General features: G+C 56.0%; 1 protein-coding gene across 4 annotated transcripts in view; it reads right to left on the bottom strand.

Moving 5' to 3' along the window:
- The window catches only part of ITPR1 (inositol 1,4,5-trisphosphate receptor type 1), a 181,795-nt gene that overhangs the window by 74,491 nt on the left and 81,817 nt on the right, over positions 1-25,487 (bottom strand). For 2 of the 4 annotated variants that reach the window (XM_081159979.1, XM_081159978.1), the window contains 23 exons: positions 24,721-24,881; positions 23,665-23,806; positions 23,268-23,426; positions 21,533-21,705; positions 20,445-20,564; positions 19,509-19,703; positions 18,865-19,116; positions 18,141-18,282; positions 17,294-17,447; positions 16,383-16,570; positions 14,954-15,092; positions 14,049-14,107; positions 12,016-12,177; positions 11,693-11,863; positions 11,159-11,224; positions 10,130-10,267; positions 9,635-9,760; positions 7,365-7,565; positions 5,090-5,341; positions 4,254-4,379; positions 3,362-3,490; positions 2,900-3,020; positions 1,733-1,917 (listed from right to left, as the gene is read on the bottom strand). In XM_081159979.1, coding sequence (XP_081016105.1) covers positions 1,733-1,917; positions 2,900-3,020; positions 3,362-3,490; positions 4,254-4,379; positions 5,090-5,341; positions 7,365-7,565; positions 9,635-9,760; positions 10,130-10,267; positions 11,159-11,224; positions 11,693-11,863; positions 12,016-12,177; positions 14,049-14,107; positions 14,954-15,092; positions 16,383-16,570; positions 17,294-17,447; positions 18,141-18,282; positions 18,865-19,116; positions 19,509-19,703; positions 20,445-20,564; positions 21,533-21,705; positions 23,268-23,426; positions 23,665-23,806; positions 24,721-24,881 — 3,561 coding nt within the window. Of the gene's footprint in view, positions 1-1,732; positions 1,918-2,899; positions 3,021-3,361; positions 3,491-4,253; positions 4,380-5,089; positions 5,342-7,364; positions 7,566-9,634; positions 9,761-10,129; positions 10,268-11,158; positions 11,225-11,692; positions 11,864-12,015; positions 12,182-14,048; positions 14,108-14,953; positions 15,093-16,382; positions 16,571-17,293; positions 17,448-18,140; positions 18,283-18,864; positions 19,117-19,508; positions 19,704-20,444; positions 20,565-21,532; positions 21,706-23,267; positions 23,427-23,664; positions 23,807-24,720; positions 24,882-25,487 lie in introns of all 4 variants that reach the window. The other 2 variants (XM_081159980.1, XM_081159977.1) reach the window with 1 other exon arrangement.

The raw sequence follows: 25,487 nt of genomic DNA on the forward strand, positions 1-25,487 counted from the left end.
TAATTTTACTTTATCTTATGCTTAACAAAACGTATAATCACAAAAATACTCAGAATGCCAGATGAATCAAACTATTGGGGGCATTTTCCCAGAGAGATTGCAACACCCCTCAATTCCTAGTGACTTCCACAGCACAGTCAAAGGAGGGCTGTTGTTGCAAAATTCTCTGAGGGTTTCATCAGGTTCCCCAGCAGGTTCCTCTCTGAAAGCACCCGATTTTCTCTTCTTCGACAGTGGCTGGTCCTGACTTGCAAATCTACAGCACTTGACGGGACTGAAGCCATTCATCAACATCACGCGCATGAAATCCTGCATCTTTTGCAAGGTCTGAACCTCACATGGCAGTCGGCTTGCACCGTGTCGCCAAATGCGTAACATCCGACAATTGGAGAGACCAACAGACAAAGATGGCAAAGCGATGGGCGGGGAGAGGTGCCGGTGTTAAGTGAGGGGCGTCTGAATGGGGTTAATCCACAGCATTCAGTCTGCGAGCGAATGTTCTTACATCTGACACCTTCTGACCCGGGCAATCTCGCAGCTCTAGGGACTCAGACAATAACTCGTTAGGTAACGAGGACCCATTAGCCACGGGCCAGGTGTTTATAACAAGCAATCTCTGTACTTATTTCATTTTTTTCTCCAAGACTATGCCTAATAACCCTAAGAAGAGCACCAGGAAACGGTGTGTTTGCTGCAGATAATGTATTTGGTTGGAGCAGGCGAGGAAGTACTGAGCATTTGCAGGGTGGGGGCAAGAGGCCCTCCATGGGGAACACCCCCCCTTTAAGGCCCAGGGGGGCTGAGTCTCCCCCTGGCCCGCGAAGCTCCCCAGCTCCATGCCTCCGGCCACACCAGCCTCCTCTGGCCTCGGGGTGCACCCTACTCTCTCCTGTATGTTGGTCTTCACGTTTCTGTTTCTCTCCCTTCGATTTTTTTCTGTAAACAAGTCCTGCATCTCCCTGATCTTGGCTCAAATGTAACTTCCTCAATCACCATCCCCGGCCCCAGGGGACTGGGCTCCTCGCCAGGGTCTTGTGACCCTACTCAGGCCTCTGCAGCATTTGTCCCTTGTTACTTACTGTTACCTGTGTGCTTAGCTGACACCTGTCTGTCTCCTCTGCAAAACCTGAGACTCCACGAACACAAAGACTTTGGCTTTATGCTCCCGCCTCTCCCCAGGGCCCAGCGAGGGGCTGATGAACGGATCTCCGAGCTCTTTGTCTTTGGTAAGTTAAGTAACCTCAAGGAGATTCGCTTTATCTCATCGAATGATAATACTTATTAGGGTCACAGCAACGACAATACTGACAGTGACAATAATGCCACTGGCAGCTCTCGCTCAGCACCTGCAGGCACCGTTCTCTGTGCCTTATGTGTACCCTGCTTTCCAAAGGCCACCACGAATGTCCTACGCCGCGTTCTTCCAACGTGGTGGTGGGAGATGGACTCTGATGCCCACATTCGAAACTTCCTCTTGTGACCCTCCAATACTCCTGCCTGACAGGAGCGGTCCCCACGCTTCACAAAGGAAACGGCAAGTCTACGAATGACCTTTAACGACCTTGATTGTCAGCTTTCCTCTCACCAGGCAGCTCCGCCCTCCCGGCCTCCATCCTCTATGGCATTTGCCTGTCTGCTCCCACTGGCCTCTCCCTCGGCCAGGCTCGGGGCGCACTGCCGCGTGTGGGCCCGACCCGCCAGCGAGGCGCCCCCCTCTGGGCGCCCGGCCTACCTGCAGCCTCTCGATGATATTCCGGTAGTCCCTGGAAGCCGCCAGCACCGAGTCCCGGCGAGCCGCGTTGCGGGCCGACAGCCGCCAGTTCAGGGCCGTCTTCTGCACGATGTTGTGGGACTTGAGGAAGAGGTTGTTGACCTGGCTGTCCAGGTCCACAGGGATGGCGATGGCCCGGCTCTTGGCTGCACAGAGGAGGTGACTCGTGAGCCCGCAGCTCACGCGGGAGACGTTACAGACTAACCGCCCCTCGCCCACCAGGTGCTCCGTGTCCACACGCATCAGCTCGTGTAACACCGAGTGTGAGCACTGAGGGCTCAGCGGAACTCGCCCCCCTGGGGACAAGGTTTCCCAAGGCGAGTTCTGGGGAGGGGGCAGCTCTGAAGGGTGTTCAAGTGCTCTGAGGTCACACAGCTCAAGTTCAATGGGTTTCATCACCAAACAGCTTCTATGTTGTAAAAAATTATCAAGACAGGGCATGTGTTTGGCCAGTGAACTGTTTTCCCAAAGTTTCTCTTTCAGGTTTGGTCTACAAAATGCTGATTTAAACCGAACACCATGCCGGCCGGTGTGGCTCAGTGGATGAGCGTCCGCCCTGCGCCAGGTGGTCTCTGGTCTGATCCCTGGTCAGGGCCCAGGCTGCAGGCTCCACCCCCAGCAGGGGGCGTGCAGGAGGCAGCCAATCGATAGTGATGTTTGTTTCTCACCAATGTTTCTCTCTCTCTCCCTCTCCCTTCCCTCTAAAAAAATCAGTAAAAACTTATTTAAAAATAATAATAAATAAACCAAACAACATCACACAAAGGAATGTTTATAATGATGTCATTAAGCTATTTTTTTTTTCCAGAAAGGGTGCTCCTCGGACAGGACGTGTGCCTCACGGGACATGTTTCCACGTGGCTACATACGTGCACCAGACGACACCTATGACTTCCTGGTGAGCGACCGCCAGGCCTTGAACCAGCTCACGGGCACGAGGACTTGCCAGGAGCTGCCACTGTTTAACCCTGGAAGCTCGTCTTCCAAAGCCCGTCCTTCCCCGGGACTGACTGGCTTCCAACTTTGGGGGCTGTGGCTGAGGGCGGCGGGTCAGGGATGGAGACCTCGGCGCAGGTCTGGCTCTGTGGAGCCGTGACACGGAGGCCTTACCCGGGTCCCGCCGCTTACCCACGTCGGAGAGCACGCGGATGCAGCCCTCCACCGAGGCCTTCTGGCCGGGCGCCAGCCAGTTGCAGTGATACACGCGGAACACGCCCTGCAGCAGCTGCACGAACACGGGCTGGCGGGTCTGAAAGAGGCGCGGGAGGGGTGGGGCTCATCGCTGGTGCCCGACGCGCCATCAGCAGCAGACACGGCCTGACCCCCCGGCTAATGGCCCGCCTGCAAGGGTGGGGGGGGGGTGCTGGCGAGGGGAGGATTCCAGCAGCCGCCTGGCCGAGGGAGGAAACGCCAGAGGCAGTTTCGGGCACAAACTCGAGGCTGTCTGACCAAGTCTGACCACGGCCCGCGCCCCCACCTGCAGCCTGGTGCTCTGGTCTGCGCCCCCACCTGCAGCCTGGTGCTCTGGTCTGCGCCCCACACCCGTCTGCGCCCCCACCTGCAGCCTGGCGCTCTGGTCCGCGCCCCCACCTGCAGCGTGGTGCTCTGGTCCGAGAAGGGCGAGCTGAAGAAGGTCGTCACGATGCTCATGACGATCTCGGTCACGTACTTCTCCAGGATGGAGTCCGCGTGCTTCCGGTCGCTCGTGTTATTGCAGGCCTGCGGGCACCAAACACAGGCCGTGGTTAGAGGGGAAATTAAGTGCCTGCAGGCTCCTGTCTTGCACTGATAAATTTAAAGTCAAGAAGAAAATACACATTGACTCTACAAACACCTTTTTTCTGGTTTTTAACATCACGACATTCCTAAGATTGGGATTCATCCACAATTACTCTCTGAAGAGCCTTGTTACCCCTCCCCACCCAGCTCCACCACCGGGAAAGGCACATTAAATGCACACAGTGTCCCGTGAGTCAGCAGCCTTGGACATTAAATGTAGAGGGTACATTAAATTCGGTGCAAAACCCAACCAGGAGAACTGACGCCCACCCGGCCGTCGGTCAGGAAAGCCACCGACGGAAAGTGAGGCTTTGCACACCCTCGACAGAAACGCTCCAGCTCAGGAAGGGGCTCGTCGAGGAGAGAGGTGTTGTCGAGGGCAAGGAAGCCTTATCAGTTGGGTTTAATGCCCCAGGTTATCGCTCATAAATCAGTCTACAGAGGAAGGAATAAAACCCAGAAAAGGCTGGTGGGTCTTCCCTGAGGCCCGACAAACAAGCCCGATCCTCAGCTAAGAGGTAAAGGAGAGATGAGACGCAAGGAAGTCAGAGCCACGCCTGCCTCCTTGTGCCACGAACTGGTGGGTGGAAATGAGGCGGCCGCCCCCTGACGCCTGCACAGGGCTGCCCCACACGGACGCAGACAGACACACACACACAGGGACGCGCGCCAACTCCGCCTCCTCCGCTCCAGGAAGCCTCACCCTGCAGATGTCCACAAGGAAATTCTCGAACAGCTTCCACATGTGGTTGCTGGTGTAAATCTCCTTCATCTCCACCTCGGTGTCCACGTAGCAGTGGTTCAGGAAGTTGATGTAGGCGATTTTCACCTGGAAGGTAGGCGCGGGCTTCTGTGAGCAGCCCGCTCGGCGCACGGGGACAGTGGGGACGGCCCGCGGTGGCCCCTCCGCGTTCCCCGGCCGGCTTCCACTTCCTTGGCTTTTTGGTATTGAAGATTCACATTTATGAAAGTTAAAGACATAGAGCTTTCGGAAGAGAATAATTCCGTTAACCCTCACCTGAGGGTATTTTTTCCCACTGATTTGCAAAGGGGGGGGGGTTGGGGAGAAAAACATCGGCTGTCCACCTCCCACACACGCCCCAGCCAGGGCCGGGGATCGAACCTGCAACCCAGGTACGTGCCCTTGACTGGGAATCGGACCCATGACCCCTCGCTGTGCGGGCGACGCGCTAACCACTGAGCCACGCCGGCCAGGGCGATTCCTGAGTATTTCATAACCTGTTGTTCGTTATTTCTGCAATACGAGTGCTCGTTCCAGAAAATAAGTTCACAGGAAGGGGCCACGCCCACAGGCACCCTGGCTTAACCCGCTGTGAGCGCATCTCAGCGAAGTTCTTCAGACCAAACCCGCTGCGCTCAACAGGCTGGGCTACCAGTCCGTTAGCACCCCAGGGACACAGAAGGAAGAACAGGCACCCCCACACCCCTTTTCCCCAAAAACCCACACTCGAGATCTCACAGGGAAAGGAGCTGCAGGTCCCCGAGCTGGGCGGTCCCGTCGGGCGGCCCCCCGCTCACCTCGGGGATGCAGTCCTCGTGGGTGACCACGCGGACGATGTCGTCCAGCGGGAGCAGCGAGTTGCACTTGATCTCGGTGTAGACGTTCTTGCCCTCGGTGCACACGGCCAGCAGCTCCACCAGGTGGATGTGGTACATGAGCGGGCTGCTCTCGTCCATGCGGTCCCGCTCCGACCGCATCATCTGGATCAGCGTCTGGAAGGACGCCCTGTCGTTGTAGAAGACGAGGACGTCCTCCCCGGAGTTCACCAGCTGCGGGGAGCACAGGGGCTGCGTCAGGGCCGCGGGGGCTGCCTCCCCCCACCGCTCGCCCGCGCCAAGCCCGCCTCGCCGTCACCCCTTCACACACGGAAGGGCTGAGAACCAGCAGCAGCGTTTCACCCACAGGACCCTAAACGTCACCGGGACACCGTCGGGGACGGGGCGTCTGGGCGCCCGCGGCGCACCTCACGGCGGAAGCAGATCGAGACCTTGCGCTTGTATTTCCAGGCCGAGTGGTCAGGCTGTGATTTTTTTTCCTTTTAAAATGTTCCCATTTTCTTCTTATACTTTAAAAGCCTCCCTCTTACGACTCTCTCACACGCTGCGACATCGCTTCACAAATTACCCACTTCTAACTAAGACTCGCCTGCCTCCAACACTCCTCAAGGCGCTCACCTTCGGAACTAGTCCCCCGGCACCGCAGCTCCTTACGGACAAACCAACCTCACCCTGCGTGAAACACCACGGCCCCAGAGGGAGGCACAGGGACCACAGGCGTGGTCGAAGCTGCTCACACGGTAACAACCCACCCTCACGAGCGGCAATTACATGCCAGATACCGTGACAAACACCGCAGACGGGTCCCCAGCCTCCCTGTGCCTCAGTTCTGCCTGCAGGACGCAGGACGGTCCTGGTCCCCAACCCACAGTGCGCGTGACACTGACGCTCGCGTGGAAACTGCCTGGGACGGAAACCAGAGTGGGGCAGGCCTCCGGGAAATGCCACCGACTGTCTCCGTTCACCTGCCTGTTAGCTCCTCAGGCGACGGCTCCTGTACCTTTTGTTGAGGGTCTGAGAGGTCAGGGGGCACATCCCCGGTCACTCAGCCAGAAGGCGTCCGGCTGATGGGTCAGGGGCAGCCGACTCTTAGTTACACCACATACCCTCTGCTGAAATCACACACAGGGCGTCCCCCCAAAACGCACACACACTTTAACAGCTGGGAGCTCACTTAATTTTCACTCCTTTCCAGGTTTAACTGATTTGAAATGAGGGGTGAAGCCAGGCTAAGCTCTGAACAAAGACAATTCATCCTAAAGTGCCACTCGACTGTTTTTTACGGGGACACAGAAGAAAGTTTACTGTACAAAACCAGCAACAGTCGACAAACTGAGGCCACACGAACACCAAACAAAACGACTGGCGAGTCCATTGCTTCGTGTTATCAGCAGGGCCTGGGCCAGACGGTCATCAGTTTGAAAACAAGAGTTGACAAAAATAATTACCCGTTTCTGTAGATTCTTTTAAGTTTTGAAGATGAACTGTGTGTTAATCAACACCGACCTTATAATCATGCAAAGCGTGTACACATTTTGGGGGAACACCCTGTGTATAGATGGGATCATAAAGCCAAACGGGAGGTAGATGTACTTAAGTTTTCATTTTTAAAAAGGTGGAAAGATTACACGGAGCGTGTGTGAAAGCCCAAGTCACGGGTGTGGCCGGGGCACCGCCTTCCCGCAGAGAACGGGTGGGACTCGCCCCGATTCCCCGACCCGCCTCTTCTCCGGGATCATCCGGCAACACATTGTCTGCACATAAGCCATCAGGTCACTAGCTAAAGAAAACGCTGCACACGCCACGGAAGGGAGTCTGTCCTGGCTCGCGCGGCCCTGTCCACATTTAATATCCACCCGCTGTGTTTTACTTCATCGCTCCGGGGGGGGCTGTCAGAGACCCCGGGCCAAGCTTCCTTAAAATGAACAGACTGAGCGCGGGAAAAAATCAGGTGGGACTCCTGCCTGTGTCTGCAGTTTAAATTCCCAACATGAGACCACACACACACACACACACGCACACACTCTCACACACTCACACACAGTCACACGCACACACACACACACACACACACGCACTCGCTCACACACGCGCACACACACTCTTGCTCACACACACACACACACAATTCCTCTTGTCCCTCACAGGCTCAGGAGGGGCGCCGGTTCCCAGCACAGGGTTAATAACTGTAAACTTTCTGCGGAGCAGGGGTGAGGCCTAGAGAAACCGCTGTCACCTCCGCCATGACCATGTCCTGGCACTTCTTGATGAACTTCCCCTCGGCCTTGACAATGGTCTGCAGGAACTTGATGTACTGCACGTTGCGGCCGTGGGTCTCGATGCAGTGCACGAAGTGCTGGACCACCCGCTCGTTGATCTCGCTGCACAGCTGGAAGTTGTTCATGAAGATGTGCTGCATCGTCACCGCCTCCAGGATCTGGCAGGGAACAGGGAGGGGTCAGCGGCAGAACAGGGCGCACCCGAGAGAAAGCAGAGCCCGCCCCAAACTCTGCTCTCCCCCCTCGCCTCCCGCGCTGCCTCCTCCGCAAACTTCCCATCACGTCCAGCGCACGCCCGGCGCTGAGCAAGTCGCGCTCGGCCACGTGGTTAGCAAGGGGGCACCGGCGCCCGGACCGCGAAAGGAACCAGCCGTAAGGGAGGCCCGCCCCCCAACTTCGCCCCCATTCTGACTTCCACGACCACCGGCTCGTCTGGCCTGTTCCTGGCCCTCACGGGTCCCTTTCCACCCGGCGTCTTTGGATCCAAATCACACTTGCGACGCTGTCGTCCATGCTGCTGCGTGTCGGCAGCTTGTCCCTCGTCACTGCTGTGGCCGTTTCACTGAACAAACCCCAATGTACGTCTCTCTCCACTGTAACGGGCACCTGGGGAAGCGTCCAGGCCCAGCGACGAGTCGCGACACTCGTCCCATCCAGACGCGAACAGCGCTGCTCCAGATGTTCCTGCGCGACCCGGGAAACTGAACGCACTCGCTTCCGCTGGGTTATGCCCGACCGAGAGCGGAAGTGCCGGGGCGCGGAGTTGAAAGGTTTGGCGTCAGGAGACACGTCCAAGCAGCTTTCAAGAGACGCCAGTGCTCAGGCTCCACCACGGCCGTTCCAGGTCCGTCCCCACCGAGCGCCGGCCGTCCTTTCCATGTCAGTCGTTCTTGGTCTGCACCTGGTCAGTCGCCCGCCGCGAGGACATCCTCCGTTACGGACGGTCTCGTTTTACAGGCTCTTACCCACCGTGAAAAGGGGGTTGTCCGATTTTTCCTCATTGACTTTTCCGAGCTTGTTACATATTCTGGACACAAATTCTTCACTGGACGGACGCACTGCCAATGCCGCCTCCCCTCCCGGCCTGCCCGTGGACGCCTTAACTGTCATTTAACAAACAGGCATTTTTAAAGCAGTCCAACTTACCTACATTTTTTTTTTCTGATTAGAACTTTTAGCAGACTGTGTAAAAAAGGTCCCTTTCCACAAGGTCACGAAGACATTTCATCTTCTCTTCCAGAAGCTTTATTTTCTACTTTTTACCCAGTGTTACTGAGTAACAGTAACTAAGTGCTTTGTTACTGTTTCGTTGGGTAACTGAGTGCTTTGTTACTGTTTCGTTGGGTAACTGAGTGCTTTGTTACTGTTTCGTTGGGTAACTGAGTGCTTTGTTACTGTTTCGTTGGGTTACTGAGTGCTTTGTTACTGTTTCGTTGGGTAACTGAGTGCTTTGTTACTGTTTCGTTGGGTTACTGAGTGTTTTGTTAGGGGTGGGGTGGGGGGCTTTAAACTTTTTACCTTTTGCCTTTTCTGTCTCTTAACACGACAAAGATGGAAAATCACCCTTCATCCAGCAGCCCTCTTCCTGCAAAGCTCTGGCAGTGCTAAGGGTGCACGTGTGCGTGCACGTGTGCATGCGTGTGCATGCGTGTGCACCGTTCACAAAACCAAAAACTAGACATTGCCTAACTGTCCCCTAATCCGAGAGTGGCTTCTACAAAAACTTGCCGCCACCTCTGGGGTGCCACGTAGCCATCCACTCGAACGAGAGACACTCACGTATCTCTCACCTGTGAAGACGGCCGCACTGTGTCACGTGGGAAAGCGAGGTGCAAAACATGTACCGTGTCCCCGTTTTTCTTTAAAAACTGCAACATACGTACTTAACATATTTTAAAAACAGATACTTAGCAAACTACACTGTTACATAGTTACGCTGCAGATGAATTATTCTGCGTTTCTATAAACACAGAGAACCTGTGCCTCACTCGGGATGGTGGAGAGAGGATCCGCACCTCCCTGTTGCTGAGGGGCGATGTAACGAGGGTTATTATTAAAAAACATACAAATGTACCTCACCTTGGCCTTATCAACCTGCCCTCCTTCCCCTTCCCGCTCCCTGCAAAAGATGGGGAGCTTGTGCCAGTGAGAGTGGTCCCAGCGGCCAACAGCAAAGCACCAGCCGTCCCCGCCCGCCCCCGGCCCCTGCCCGCTCCGGCCGTCTCACCCCAGGGTTGAGAAACAGGTTGATGTGCTTGTGCAGCAGGGCCTGGTTCTGCTGGTTGCCCGCGCAGAAGTTCTGCAGAAACTCGTGCGCCAGCCGCATTATCTCCTGCATCTTGGTGTCCTCTGCCTGTGTGGGGAGGGACAGGAGGAAACATCAGGCTGCCCGGTGGACAAGGGAGGTCACCAGGAGAGAGCGCTCGTCTCGGGCCACGGGGGCAGGGCCCAGGCCGCGCCCAACACCCGCTCTCCAGGGCTCTAGACGTCGCTGGGACCCGCTGCGTGAGAGCCCTGACCGCTGCCCTGCCCACCCCGGGAGGCAGCCAGCCACTGCCATCCTCTCCCACGAGCCTCGGTTTTACTGGGGAAAAAGCCAGTCCTGTGTGGACCCTGAGAGAAGGCCTCTGGGGTCCATTTCCAGCTGTTGCCGGACCCTTGGGAAGACGGGTGGGGTCTGGGCCACGCGGGGTCTGGGGCATGGTCGGGGCCGGGGCCTGACCTTCTCGTAGGGGATCTGCAGCAGCTCCAGCACCACAGCGTGCGCGCTCATGTTCCTGAGCAGCCGCTGCTGCTGCTTGCGGCTCTTGCGCAGGGACGCGCTCTCCTGCACGCACAGCTTGCTGAGCCGGATCAAGATCTGCAGAAAGGGTCGGCCAGTTCTGAGGGCCTGCGCAGTGGCCATGCTGATAACACTGCGCTGCGCACCTGCGACTGGCTAGGACAGAGACCTTACGCACCCTCACCCCCCACCCCCCCAAAAAGCTGACTGTGAGAGACATGGGCATCATTTCAGTGTCTATCAAATCATCACCTTATCTATCAAATCATCACATCGCAGATGTTAGGGACATTACAATTGTGTCAGTTCTGCCTCAATGAAGCTGGAAACAATTTTTTTTAAAGAAATTAACCTCAGAAGACTAGACTGCAAGGGGTGGAGAGCAGGGAAGCCAAAGGGATCACAAAACATTAAAAACCTAAAACAGGGGAAACTCTTCCCCCATGAAGTACCCCTGCTGATGGCATCAAACAATCGACGTGGCCGCCCAAGTCCTTCCAGAATAACTAGGGGACAGCGGCTTCAGCAGCAGGTGGACGGCTTCAGAGAGCTCTGTCCAAATGCAGACATGTGGCATCACTGCCCACGGACGTGGGAAGACCTTGGTCTGGGGTACTGACCACAGAGCTCCAACCGCCCGACTCCGACCCACCCCACACGCAGATTTCTAAAGAGCTACGCTCTGGTGGACACTGCGCGCCGGGCGCCGAGATTAACCCGTGAGTTACAGCATCCGACCCTCATTCCACCGCAAACCGGCACAGGAGCACCTGGGACAGGTACGGAAACTGAACCCGTGCAAAGAGCAAGTGGCGGAGCTGGATTCAAACCCAGGTCTGACCCTACAATCCACGCACTGGACCCCGAGGTCTCCGTTCCCGGTTCAACTTCACACGGATAGAAAGTGACCTGCACCTTCACCGCGACCGCCGCTGCTCAGAGGACCAGGGGAGAGGCGCGGGCACTCACCTCCTTGACCACCCTGTAGTTGTAGCTGCTGGTGCTCTCGTGCTTCTGGGACTTGTTGTTCCCCTCCTAGGACCAAAGCGAGCGTGAGTGAGCTTTGCACACCTCTCTGGGCACCTGTGCGTTGGCAGGTCCAGCACCCCCCTTACAAGAGCAGGAGGGCCGTGGGGTCTCCCCCAGTCTCGCTGGGCTCCTGCCCATCACTTCCCGGCCCACATGGGCTCCTCTCTGATCCAGGCCGCTTTGCTGACATGGGAGAGGGTGGTGGGCCAGGCAGGGCTGGAGGGCAGGCTCTGCCCCGTGGGTTTTTAAGGGAAACCTGGTCTACTGCACCCGGCCCAAGGAGACCCGGGAGAAGGAGCTCGACTGCCGCTTATTTCCCAGGACAAGGGCTGTGCCCCTGGCTACTTAACAAGCTGATCCAACGAGAATAAAGCCCATCCCATAATCTGCATTTGTATATAAACCAGAGCAGGAGGTGGACTTGTTCCGAGGAGCCCACCCACCTCCTCTGGGCGCTACCCGAGTGGCACCTACCTCCGCCTTCTTATGTTCGTTTTCTCCAGACGCACCGTCCATGGTCTCGTCAGGGCCCTGCCCCTTGTACACCCAGAGCTCGGACTTCTCCACGATGGACCTCAGCTGGTCCAAGTCCTGCTTGATCTGCTTGTAGTTGTCGACGTCTTGGCTGGTAACGAGCAGTTGAACCTAAACGAGTGCAACCCATTAGTGGCAACGACGGACCACACACATGCACCCATACACACGCACATGTGCACACACATGCACACAACAGACCACACAAAGAGACATACATGCATGCACACACGCACACACGTGTGCAGGGTGCCCCACACTACCTGTTTGAAGGCCTGCAGGACCTCCTGCCTCTGGCTGAAGTGTCGGAAGAGCAGCTGCAGGGCCCCCGATACCAGGGGTGGGTAGTCGTGCATCGTCAGGTGCAGCAGGACCCGGAGGAAGGTCCTGCCACCGTGGTCGTCCAGGTCCAGCGGGGTGTTCTCCTCACTGCAGGAGCCCGAGGGAAACGGCCCGGTGAACCACAAACGCCCTCCTCGCCCTTGGGCACCTGGGCCCGGACACCTCCCCTGCTTGGGTTTCCAGCACTGCAGTCCACCCCAGGGGATCTGATTTTTAATTAGCTCCTTTAACAAAACAGCCGTGTTTCACCTTCAGCTGTACTGTGTGAGGAAAAGCCGTCACGATGGTCAAATTTCAAACCAAGTCCCCGCCTTCCCACGGTGACGGGACTGGCTGTGCCACCAGGTTCCCGGCTCCCCAGCGAGGGGCCCCTGCCTCGTCCGCGGTGTGAGGACGGCACACAGCTGGGTCTCTCCTACGCTGCTAGGTCGTTTATTTAAGGTGCAGTAACTCAGTGCCTACCCAGCTACCCATGGCGAGTTCAAGTTTGTAGCCACTGACATCTCAGTCCCACCAACCCACTGACCAGGAACCTGGACGTCAAGGCAACGTTGTTGCCATGAAAGAGCCAAATGCCTCTCCTGTGCTCTGCACTCATCTCGGCACAAACCGGCGGCGAGCCGGTCAGCCCTGCAAACCCCACTGTGAGGAAGGGGCGTTGCCCTCCACCGTTCCAGTGCACTGCTCTTCAAACCGGGGTAAACCGGGGTTAACCGGCACAGCGTCGGGGGTTATCACTATCTGTGTTATTTGAATAAACTATGAATAAGCGTGGCCTGGGTCACACGGCAGCCGCCACACCACTGGGCACCGCCACTCGGTGACTATGCCAGCACCCGCCCACGCTTACACCCAATGACAGCCGAGTGGCGAGACTGTCGTGGCTGCAGCAGCGAGAGCAGCTCAGGACTAATCACGTGACTATTCGTGCTATATGCTCCAGAAAGGTGAGAGGAGGGATTCCCTGCTAGTCGGTTTCAGGAAAGTGACAGGAGAGCTGACACCACAGGGCACACACGTGTCATCATGCCAAACCCAGAACACTCTGCGTGGCAGATAAACATCATCCACGTAGTAAGTAATGTCACTAATTCAAGTTTCACGGGTTTTATATTTAGCATTAGAGACTCTGGGCCCGACATATTCATGGAGATGGGAGGAGGGGGAGGGGGAGAGAGAGGTCCCGGCCTTACAGATATCGCCACCAGGGAGCCGGAAATGCGAGTAAAGCAAGTTGGAAGCGCCAGCCCCAAATCACCAGCTCACCAGTCACACAACAGACCCAACAGTGACCAGCAAGAACCACCCGGCTTAGCCCAGCCAACCCACAGAACCGTGAGAGGCCGCAAAAATGACAGCTCTTCCAGCCCATTACACGTCTGGGGTGGTTGTCACGCAGCAGAGCGTAACGACGCCAAGCGTCTACATTGCAGGAACTACGTGCAGGGGGTCTCCGTTCCAGGTCTGTGGGTATCTGAGTCGTAAAAGTAAGTACTTGGGTCTCAATCGTGTTTTAAGTCAACTCTGAGTAACCTGATCTTTAAAAAGGGTTCACACCTCAGTTCTGGACGGCGACAGGACAGTGCATTTTTGTTGCAGCTGCCGGGGCCATGAAGGGCTCGGGGAGGGATACACTGTAGCCCAGCGGCCCACGAGCGCACAATGTTGCTAACCCCACTCTGGGTTCAGCCCGTTTTCTTTCAACCCTATTTCTCACTATTTAAAAAATCTTGTAATGTGTGTATTTGGGGCAACCTCCTTAAATCCTTTCTGTTGTAGGCAGGAAACACCCCCCCCCCCAAGCCAACTAAGATCGTCTGACCTGAGCACGAAGCATTAGAAAGGCAGCAGCCAAGCAGCCTAAACCCAGCACAGCGGCGGAAGAGCAGCTGAGAGCCAGGAGAGAGGAGCCCCAGTCTCAGACCCACTTACGAAGCCGGAACTGGAAATATACTTTCCTTCCTCCGAAGATGCCCTCCGCCTGCTCCTCGATGTGTTCAAAGTCCAGAGCACCTGCAAGTCAGGGAATGAGCTTCACACGTGGACGGTCCGAACTCAAGCTGCTGGCAAACCTCCCCCTGCAGCCCTGCCCCTCCCTGCCCACGGTCAACCTCGAGTCTTCCAGGGTCTTCCACGGTGAGAATGAGCCAGGTCAGCCCTGTCTCACTGCCCCTGGCTGGAGGGCAGGGCCCCACACCTCTGCCGGTTTTCTACACACACCAAGACCCCCTGTGACAGCGCGGGGTGGGTGACCCTCCTGCCAGGGGAGCTGAGGCCTTGATGGGGGGAGTATTTCTGGCCCCCCACCCTGTCCCCCATCTTTCACCACTAGCTCCTGGGCAGGGAGTAAAAGTGGCTAGTGGGAAGTACGTTTTCTTTTTTTTAAACATATCTTTATTGATTTCAGAGAGAGGAGAGGGAGAGAGAGAGAGAAACATCAATGATGAGAGAGTCATTGATCGGCTGCAGCCCACAACCTGGGCATGTGCCCTGACCAGGAACCGAACCCTGATCGCCTGGATCCCAGGCCGACGCTCAACCACTGAGCCACGCCCGGCCGGGCTGGGCAGTAAGTTTTCTTGGAGAGTTTTGTTTTGGGTTTGTTTTTTTTGCATTTCACGTAACCGCACACTAGAACCTTCAGTCGTCTTAGGGCCAAGGCTCCAGGATGGAAGGAAACAAGCCCCATCCCTGGAGGCTCTGGGCTCTGTCAATCATTCCCTTGCCCCCAAAGAGGAACCCCTAGGACTTCGTTCCAAAATACAATCATCCCCCAAACACGCCCACCTTACCCTCTTTCTCAAGTGCACTGTTTGGATCCCGCTCTCACCAGCCCAGGTGCCACCTGGATGCACTCACCCGGCACGTTGCTGGGCCCCTCCTGGCTGCTGCTCCCGGAGGACGTTTCCGAAGTCTGGGAATTGCTTTCGTCAAACTCCCGCTTGAATATACACAGGAGGCAGGAGATCCTGTAGTCCAACCTCACGTTCAAGATAAACTACAGATTCAAGTGGAAACGGAGACAGAGCGGTTACAGGAGCATGCCACCCGCGACCCGCCGCCAAGCCGCTGCGAGCTGGGCCTGCCGTCCTCGGCATCGGCCACCCTGAGCACCGAGAGAGCCAAATACCTGGCTTCGATTTCAGGTCACTGTGACCACCAACTTCCGTGGGGCAGGTCAAGTCTGCCCACAGCCCCTCAGCGTCCGGCGTGGACTTCAGCATCCCGGCAATTAATTTAGCAACTAGAGTCACTCACCCTCCTCTGCACCCTCTACCAAACACCACGTTTCAGCGAGTGCTGAATGCCAACCCTGGGCCTTGAGAATGGGGAACGTGGCTGCTTTTCATTTAAGAGAATTAACAGGGGAAATACGTTCTTACTGCTGAAAGTGGGCTTGGTTTGTGCTTATTTTCGATTGCCTCAGGCCCCCTCTGCGTTCACCTCCTGGATCCCCTGCCCTCTGCTCCAACAAAGCCATTCTTTCCATGACTGTTACAGGAGCCAAGCAGGAAGGTGGCCACCTGGCCTTAGGTGAGGCCCTTACCAACACCCTCCCTCCCCTTATCTCCTGGCCCCGGTCCCCAGCGGCTTCCAAACCATCCTGACCCTCCTTGTATATTGGCAGCCTCAGCACTCATCACTATCTAACAGTAATGTCAGAACATAGACTCTTTAGAAGCAGGACTATAACCCATTTTACTCAGGCTGGGTGGCTAAGGCTTAGAAATACTTGGCTCAGGATCGGTTTCAATATAGCTGCTGAGCGAGCGAAGGAACACGGGAGGCGGGGGCAGGCAGGCCCTGCAAAGCTGAGGGAGCCTTGAACCGAATTCAGGACCCTCGGCAGGGAGTCAGCTACACAGAAGCGCCAGTGGGTGCACTCGAAGCAAAGGGAGCGGCAAAGGTGCGCATGGAGGCGACTGCGGAAAGCTAAGGGGACCTCAGGAAGCTCGGGCGAGGCTGGGGGGACAAGGGCAGGTTGGGGAGGGAGGAGATGATAGGGGAGGGGTGGAGAGGAGATGATAGGGGAGGGATGGAGAGGAGACGGCAGGGGAGGGATGGAGAGGAGACGGCAGGGGAGGGATGGAGAGGAGACGGCAGGGGAGGGATGGAGAGGAGACGGCAGGGGAGGGATGGAGAGGGTTGGGTCCTAGTGGCACTCGGGGCTGAGCCGAGCGTTTCCCTCCATTCCCGTCCCAGAAAGCCAGGGCCCATCAGAGCAGGAGCGGCCTACACACGGCCCCCGCGGGGCACTCTCCCCCCACCTCCTCCGGCTGAGGGTTACCTGGAGGATCTCGATGATCTTCAGCTTGGTGTCCATGACCATGATGTCCTCCTTCTCCGGCTCTGCCTGCTTCACGTTGCCTTCGGGGGCGGCGGCCATGGGGGTCACGGGCAGAAAGCCCCCTCCCCGGAGCACCACCTGGGTCATCAGCTCCCCGACCCCATGGATGGACCGCATCACGTTACTGCCTAAAGGGCCAGGACAGACCTTGGTCATGAGCGTACCCTGGGTCCTCAGCTCCCCGACCCCATGGATGGACAGACCTGGGTCCTGACCACACCCCTACAGAGCGCTCTGAGGGGCCTGGCACGGACCACGAGCTCTGAGACACGCTATTTAACTGTCTCTGTTCTGACAGATTCTCAGGACCCTAGGGACCTGAAAAGATTAATAATACCATCAAAAACTAGGGGCTTCGAGGAAGACTGGAAACAATGTGAGTGTTGAACTCCCCAAAGGAGAATTTCTGTGTATTAATTCACCTGCCAAACGTTACTGGCCACCTACTATGTGCCCGTTGCTGTGCGCAGACAAGGGACACAGAAGTTAACGAGGCACAGACCTGGTGCCACCCGACAGCTGCCCGGACCGAGCACACAGCTTACGCGAGGCCCAGTGTCCTCACCCATAATGAGAATGACAGAGCCCGACGGGTAAAGGCGCGCAAACGGCTGCGCACAGGCCGGGACAGAGCGGGAGGTGCGCAGCTCTCGGCGCTGTGAGACCAGCCAGAGGCCCACGCGCACCCGCTCTGGCCTGTAACAGAGGAAAACTAAACACAAAAAGGCAGCTTTTCCCATTTACAGGTTGGACACAGGACACCAGCACAAGCCTGGGTTTTACGTCACGTGCACTAATGTCATCATCGAGGACCTTGTGGCACACCGAGGTCAAGGACAGGACATGCCCACCTTTGCTCTCCTCTCCTTTCGCCATCGGGCTGACGGGGAAGACTGTGGTCACGTGCACGCAGTCCAGGATGGCCAGGAGGATCTTGGTCAATCGCAGAAGGTCGGAGAAGTTGTAGAAACCAAAGTATATGAGATTCCTCGCTAAATTTACAACCTATTGTTTAAAAAGAAAGAGAGGAAGATGGAATTAAATAAACTGCATCCTTCGGGGCCACTTTATATCAACTAGTTCGTAAATGACCAATTCCGACCTCCCTTATAAGAGGTGTACATTTTGCCTACGATTTCTGATCAAATTTCATTTTGTAAGAAAGTAACAAGAAACGAAAACCTGCAAAGCTGATCTGCTTTGATGACTAGTTAATAAAAGGTTGACGGAATCGGTCGGTCTGAACAGCTTCCCCGGCATAACCCCGAGCCAGGTCCTCGACAGGACGCAGACTGCAACATTGTAACCCTCGTGGACACAAGTCCTCAAAAGGAAAAGCGCCTCGAAGAGAAACACTCTGACTCCAAGGTAATAGGATGTGTCCTCAGATGGTTACTCTGTGACAGACCCGAGCACAGTCTGTTCCTGTCTTGTCATTTTTAACACGGTAATAAACAGAGTATACAAGTCTCCTGTCATTTTACACGGTGCAGGTCGCCCTGAGCATTTCTCCTGCGTGTGACTCCCATTCGGCCGGTGGCTGGGATCGCTCTGTGTTATTCTGCAATAAAGCTTGAGCTGAATCCCTTTTATGACAAAACCAGCATACCGTGATAAAAATCTGAACTATTTTCTCTTTTCCCCAGAGAAAGACGACCAGTGGGAAGCAGGGGACACACAGACCTCTCCGTGAGTTACCTCAAACGTGAGCTTGTTCTTTTCCTTGTCAGAGAAGGGAAACCTCTGACAAACCACGTCTCTTAAATACTCCTCCACGAACTCCATGGTCTGCGCAAACCTCTCCTTAATTTCATCTTTGGAGGTCCCGCTGCTGTCATAGCTGGAAAAAGAGGAAAAGATGCCAGATTTCAGCTTCTCCCAGGGAGGCCTCCCCAGCCACTTGGCCTCAAAAGCCAGCAAACGCCCCTCCCCACACGCCCCACCCCCATCCCGGCTTTATTTCTCCCCCTTATCCCATATCACCCAGGTCTAAATCTTAGCCATTTGTACTATTCAGCATCTGTCTTCCCCCACTAGCGTGCTTTTTAGAGAGAGTGGAAGGAGGGAGAGAGGAGGAAAGAGAGAGAAATATTGATGTGAAAGAGACACATCGATTGGTTGCTTCCCACACCAGCCCCAACACGGGCCGGGGACTGAACCTGCAACCCAGGTGCAGGCCCTTGACCTGTAATCGAACCCGCAACCCTTTGGTGCCTGGCAGATGCTCCAACCACTGAGCCACACAGGCCAGGGCTCTTTGCCATCCATTTTATGTTAATCTTAGAAAAAATAACTTCACATCTGTTGTCTGTGGTTGACTAGACTTAGCTGGACCACATGTGGTTTGTCCCACAGAACAGCATAAACATGGTTTAAAAGGCCACGCGTCTTGACAGGGACACGGCGCGGAGGGGCGGCTCACTCGTCGATGGCGATCTCGGACGGGATCTCCGACCAGAGGCGGGCGTATTTGACAGGCGTGACCTGCTCCTGGGGGTCCCGGTCCACGTGCATGTGCAGCATGAGCCGGCAGAAGGAGGCCCGCAGGTCGTAGGGCAGGTTCTCGTCCGACATGCAGCGCAGGATCAGGTCCACGTCCAGCTGGCCCGATATCTCGTTGATGGCCAGATACTGGCGGTCGAGACACATCCTGGCAAAGAGGTTCAGCTGGTACCTGGAAGGAAGGAAATGACACAGAGCTCATGCTCCGGAATCACTGTGGATGAGCAGAACCCATGCAGGACGGGCCGGCTGGCCCCGGGTATCACAGGAGCAACAGGTGGCCATCTGGACTTACAGGACAACACCCCCTAAACTGCTACTACAAAAGGCACGTGCAGGCTGGTCATGAGGGCCTGCACCTGGTGACTCCAGTTCCCGCCGTTCTTCTGACCTGGCCACACCCAGATACCAATGTACAGCCTGAGTCGGTGAAATAGTCCCACTAAATGTTCCCACTAAACATCTCAGGTACACATCCGTCTTTTCGCTGGACAACCTGAGGACACCTTGCGATTGCTTGGCGTCATCACAAGCCGGGCACAAACGCCCCGGCCGCGCCCTCACCGGTAGTAGCTGAGCACGTCGCGGTCCTCCTTCTGCCCCTCCTTCGCGTCCTGCGCCAGCTCCCGCACGCTCTTGCTGCGGATCTCCTTGCCGCTGTCTCTCCAGAACAACCACACCTCCTCCTCGTCTTCGCCGGCCTCCAGGGCATTCTCCCCAGAGGAGACCCCCTCGAACTCGAACCGAGACAGAACCAGCCTGGGAAGCGAAACGGGCGGGGAAACGCGTTGTTTCGGAATCCTTGCTGATCTGACCAACCACAGCAAGGCCCGGATCCCGCCAACGTCCCGCAGTGCACAGGACCATCCCGTAATCATTCAGCCTCGGACCTGAAAATGCCAAGGTTGACAAACCCCGCCGCAGCCCAAACCCAAATTAAGTTATGCATGAGAAACAAAAAACATCACTAGTTTAAGGCATCATTTAGTTTTTGGATTTTTTTTTTAAAAAACATTGTCCGTATTACTGGTCCTATGCTTCTTGGGAAAGCCGTTCCCTTCCTAAAATTAAATCGCTGCTATTAACCAAAACTGCAATGGACCAGTAAACACTTTTTGAACAGTGATCACTTAAAAACTTTTTTCCAACACTGAATTAATACTGCCTTTAACATTCAAAATAAATGATTTTACTTAGAGAACTTTCAACTCTTAAAATTAAACCAGGTGCGTGTCAAATGCTCCCAGGTGAGCTCGAGTTACTTTGAAACCAGCACGTAAAGAGGCGCCTCGTGCACAGGTGGCCACAACGAAGCTCACTCAAGGCCCCGACCAAGGCCTCCGCAAAGGGACGCTCGGGCACCGGCTGGCCTGACTCCAGGCCGAGTCCACAGAACCTGTGGGTTCGGTTTTCTCACTCACAAGTGCAGACACCCATCGAACCACACACCTGCCCTCACCATCCCTTCCTCCCCTCTGCCTAGAGCCCGGCCCCACTCACTTGGTCTCGATGAGGATGTCGCCGTTGGCTGGGTTCAGCACAGCTTTGCATATCAGCTCCTGGGTCACCGGGATGGACTTGTTCATGGACACGCAGAGGTCGGACAGGTAATCTAGGAACCTACCGGAGAGAGAAACCGAACAAGGCGTGACCTGTACACAGAGCCAGGTGTGGCGCTCAGAGCCTGACCCTCTGTAAAAGGTGACATTTCAGGTCTGGGTACCAGTGTCCACTGTGCCACCAGAGAAGGAAGAAAGGAGCGGTACCCAGAGTGGGGGAGGCTCCGAGGCCCGACTGCTGAGCGGCAGCCCCAGCGTGACCCTCACCAGCCACGCCCTCGTTTGTGCTGTCACCGGGGGAATTGCTCAGCCTCTCTGAGCCTCGGTTCCCATCCGCAGGGAAGCGTAACCTCCGAGGGCTGTTCCGAGGAGTCAATGAGGTAATTCGTGTGGGACGCTCACTTGGTTCTCTCCCTGCCAGGTGAGAATGCTCCATAGAATGTCATTTTTATGGGTGGGAGGAGTCGTTTTTCCAAAAACACAATCAGGTGTGCAGGCTGACCGTGTGTGACGCCCACGCTGTGCACTCTTCCACGCTCGCTGGTGGTGTGGGTCTCAACCAGGAGAGGGAGGAGCGTGGGGAGGGGCAGTCGGTGTGAGGGAGGCTGTGCGGGTTCTACACAAGCAACGGTTCATACTAGAGACACTCAAGGGACAACCAAGCTGGCAAAAGACTCGCAGATGCGACTTGGGGCGGGTGCTCTGACCGATAATCGGGTGCTAAAGAGTAAGTGACAGGCCACAGCCATGGCCATTACTGAGCACCTGCTCAGGGCCAGGTGCTTCACCTATTATGCTCATTGAATTTTCAGTTACCCAGTTAGCAGGGGAGGAAATTCAAACTCAGAGGGAAAGCCAGGGTCACCCAGCTCGCCGGAGTCAGAGCTCAGATCCGCCCCAGGTCTCGCCCCAGGACCACGCTCTCAGCATGGCTCATCCAGGTCCCTCTGAACACCTGCCGGGTCACACGGGCGGGCCCCCGACAAAGGAACTCCGGGAAACGCACCGCGACCCCGCAGGAGCCCTCACCTGGGCTCCCGGTTCTTCCGCACCAGGCTGACGAAGGTGTCGATCTCGGCCGCCGTGATGTGCTTCTCCAGCAGCTTCCGGTTGTTGTGCAGCAGGGCGGTGATGGTGTCCTCGGCCAGCACGTCGTAGCCGATCTGCTTCTGCATGAAGCCGAACTGCTTGGCGATGTACTCCTGGGGGGGGAGGCCCAGGTGAGCTGAAGGTCGGGAGCTCGTGGCATCCCAGCAGAACGTCTGCCCCGGGGACGTCCCCAGGGACCCCTCCCCACAGCTGCACCCAGGGCAACTCACCCCTCAGCCCAGCTCCACTCAACCTGCCCCATCAAAGTAATTCAGCAAAATGCCCCGTGTCTGCAATGGGCCTTTTATCACATGTGCAGCATACACTTTACTGTTGTGAATTTTCTAAAAGGTCAAAAGCTGTTTTCGGCTCTGGTTTTACTCCTAATTCAAGAAGAGTCAGCTGTGCCTCACTGCTCTGTACCAGAGAAGACACGTTTTTAGAACAATGGTACCCCCTCTTATCTTTATCTGGGGTGCAAACACATTTTTAAAGTCAGTAAGGACATCTCTCTTTGGGGCTCAGACGTCACATTCCATGAAATACTTGCAAACCCATGGAGACCTCTGACAAACCTCCAGACAAACGACGTGTCGGCTCCAAGCTCAAGTGGCCCCCCTTTTTTTAAAATTAATTTCAAAATCCTGGAAAGTGTTCAGGACAAACAAGGTGGACAGGGGCCACTTTTCCGCCCACATGCAATCAGGATGCGGGTTGGGAGCTGACCGGCCTTCAGGACAAATTACCACCATATCCCGCACGCGACCACCAGGCCAAGGGCTCCATGCATGGGCGGGGTCAGTCCGTCTCCTCTGAGCGGGCGTGATGCCCTGGGACTCACAGGAGCAGGGCAGACGGGGCGGAATAAGCCCTCTGGCACACCCTGGAGCAGCAGTAAAGCTGGGGGGACAGCCTGGAGCACTCCCAGGACCCAGCGGTCACCTGTCCGGCCGATGCACACGGCACCCACGGAACACCGGGCTTCACGTTTAGACAGCAGCAAAGTCAGCGGTTTAGAAACACTTGCTAACGAGGTTTATCTAACACTTTGGATCTTTGCTTAAGATCCACACCGTCTTTATGACAAAAAAAAAATTAAACTACCAAGAGGAGTTCGAACTCAAAAGCCAGACAGAGGGCAGTCGGAGCTTAAGAACTAAAGCCTTTCAGAGTCAAAGTGGTAAAGGCATCGTTCTGCGGTGCAGTGTCCCCCCCGTATCCGAGACTCCACTTTCCCAAGTTTCAGTTGCCCAGGGCCAACCACAGTCCAAATATATTAAATGGAAAGTTTCAGAAATAAACAGTTGGTAGGTTTTAAGTTGTGCGTCATTCCGAGCAGCGGGCTGAAACCGCGGCTCCGTCCACCCAGACGTGAAGCATCCCTTTGTCCGGCATCTTCAGTACAAACACAGAATCATGTCCCCAAGCCTTAAGGCAACGCTCCGTAAAAACTAAAGATGTGCCACCAACGTGAAAGAAGAAAACCTCACGGCAAGGTGGCCGCGAGGGGAAGCCTCAGGCTTCCTGCTGAAGGACTCAGTGCTACACCTTCCGCAGCTGCTAAACTCCACTTCCTCCCTAGGAGCAAACCTAACAGTGAGCTGTGCTCCACCCTTCCCGGCTCCCGGAACCCGCAGGCCGTCCCCGAGCGCGGGGAGGACCCGCCGGCCGGCACCTGGTTCTTCCGGTAGTCCTGCTGGGAGTGCCTGAGCACCCGGTAGCAGAGCCGGCAGATGTGCCTGAACGGGGCGTGCCGCTGGTCCCCCAGCTCCTCCAGCCGCAGCATCGGGCCGTCGCCGCAGTCCGTGAACGGGGCCTGCAGCAGCTTGAAGATCTGTTTGCAAAAAAAGAGAGGAAAACTATCACCGCCCAGTGTCTCACGGCGGACCCTCCGTCTGGAGCTAATAAAACCACAAGGTTGACCGGACCCTCAAGGTTGGCTGGACGGCCCAGGAAAGTCTCTGTCCAAACACAGCAACCCTCTGACACCGCATCGCTCCGCCCACGGGGACTGGGCACCTGTTGATTCCGACTTCTCGCGACGCCAGCCCCACCTGCCACTGCTCACCCACCTGCTTGAGGATATTCTGCTCCCGCATCAGCTTCTGCCGCTCGCGGTTGGGCTTGGAGAAGACCACTTCGAGCACATCCTGACCGGAGTTGGTCCCACCGGTGACAAAGTAAACCAAGTCCTCGAGCAGCTTGGTGACCGACCTTGGGGGCAAAGAGGCTGTTACACACTGGAGGGGCTCAGTGTTCAACAGGTAGGACACTGCCCGCGGGGTCTCAGGCCCAAGGCACCAGTTCCACAAAAGGAGACCCATTCACCCAACGACCTCAGAACTGACAACGAGCCAATTACCAGTCAGAGTGACACAGGCAGGGTGCCCCCCAAATGTATACACATCTTGACAGCTGATCACTCACTTAATTCTGACTCCTTTTCAGGTTTAACTGATTTGAATTAATCGGTGAAACCAGACTAAGCTTTGAACAAAGAAAATTCATCCTTAAAGTGTCACTGGACTTGTTTTATGGGGACACAGAAAAGATAAAATTGACTGTGCAAAATGGGCAACAGCCGATGAATTGAGGGCACAGACGCCGAACGAAATGATTCCTGACGCTGGCGATTCCACTGCTGCTCGTCACCAGCAGGGCCTGGGCCACAACGGGCATCAGTCTGAAAACAGGCGTCGACAAAAAATTATTCATTCCTGCAGGTTCTTTTAAACGTTGAAAATGAACTGTGTGTTGATCACCACTGAGTTCACAATCATTCAAAGTGTGTGCACGTATTCGGGGGACACCCTGTAGATGACACGTCAGTGTCCCCGGAAGGATCACCACCTTCGCAAACTATCAGTCATCACATTTTATCTCAGAAGAGCCTCCACCCCCAACGTTTCATAAGCTCGTCCCAGAGACGAAGCGATAGGATCTTTACAACCTCAGAGGCTTTCAAAAAAGTGAAAGCGAACGACACGATTGCTTGAAAACCACAGTTGATTCGCCCACAAATGCTGAGACCTGTGCTCTCCCGCACGGCTGTTCCCCCCGCCCCCCGCCAGGGGTCCGGAGGGTCCGCAGCGGCCGGGGAGCACGTCTGGTCCCCGCGGGGCCCCTACCTCCTTTCGTTCTGCGTGATGGTGCCCTTCTCCAGCTTCCCGGCTATGGAGCCCAGCACCTTGCTGGCATCGTTGGCGAAGTCCAGGTCCCGGACCTCGGCGGGGGAGACGGGCACGATAGCAAACGCCTCCTTGTCTTCCTTGACGGGCGAGGTGCCGATCTGAAACACGGGGCGGTGTCTGTGGGCAGCCTGGCGGCCGAGGGCCGACGTCAACACTGCGCTTAGGGGACACTGGGCAATGCACAGAGCTGGGAGCTACGCTGCAGACAAAGCCAACTAGACACGGAAACATCCGGAAGAAAGCGCCCCGGTCGTTACGTCGCTACCTCCAGAGACCGGTGGTGTCCGGACAGCGCGGCAGGAAGTGGGGCTCCCCCGTCACCGACAGTCCCGCCCGTTACGGGGAGCACGGCCGACTCGCGACCCGTTTACAAATACACGGGGAAAGCAAACGTCCAAGGCGGCAACTCCTGACTCTAAGTCACAGTGGTACAGGGCTGGCACGGCACCAGGCCCTCAACTTTTCTATGTACCTGAAAACGTTCGTAATAGTAGAAGGAACCCCGATAACTTCCCCAGCACCAAATAAACCTGGTTAAGTCCACACAAGAGAAAATAAAGGTTGGGGAAAATCAACCGGTATCTGATGCACCCGAGGGCACAAGCAACCACCCCCCAAGCCCAGAACATCGCTCAGGCTGACACGAAGCCCGGACAATTGCTCGACCTCTCGGGCAGAGGCCACAGGAAAAAACAAAAGGCGCC

Source organism: Miniopterus schreibersii (assembly GCF_964146895.1).
Source record: "Miniopterus schreibersii genome assembly, chromosome: 15".
Taxonomy (NCBI): Eukaryota; Metazoa; Chordata; class Mammalia; order Chiroptera; family Miniopteridae; genus Miniopterus; species Miniopterus schreibersii.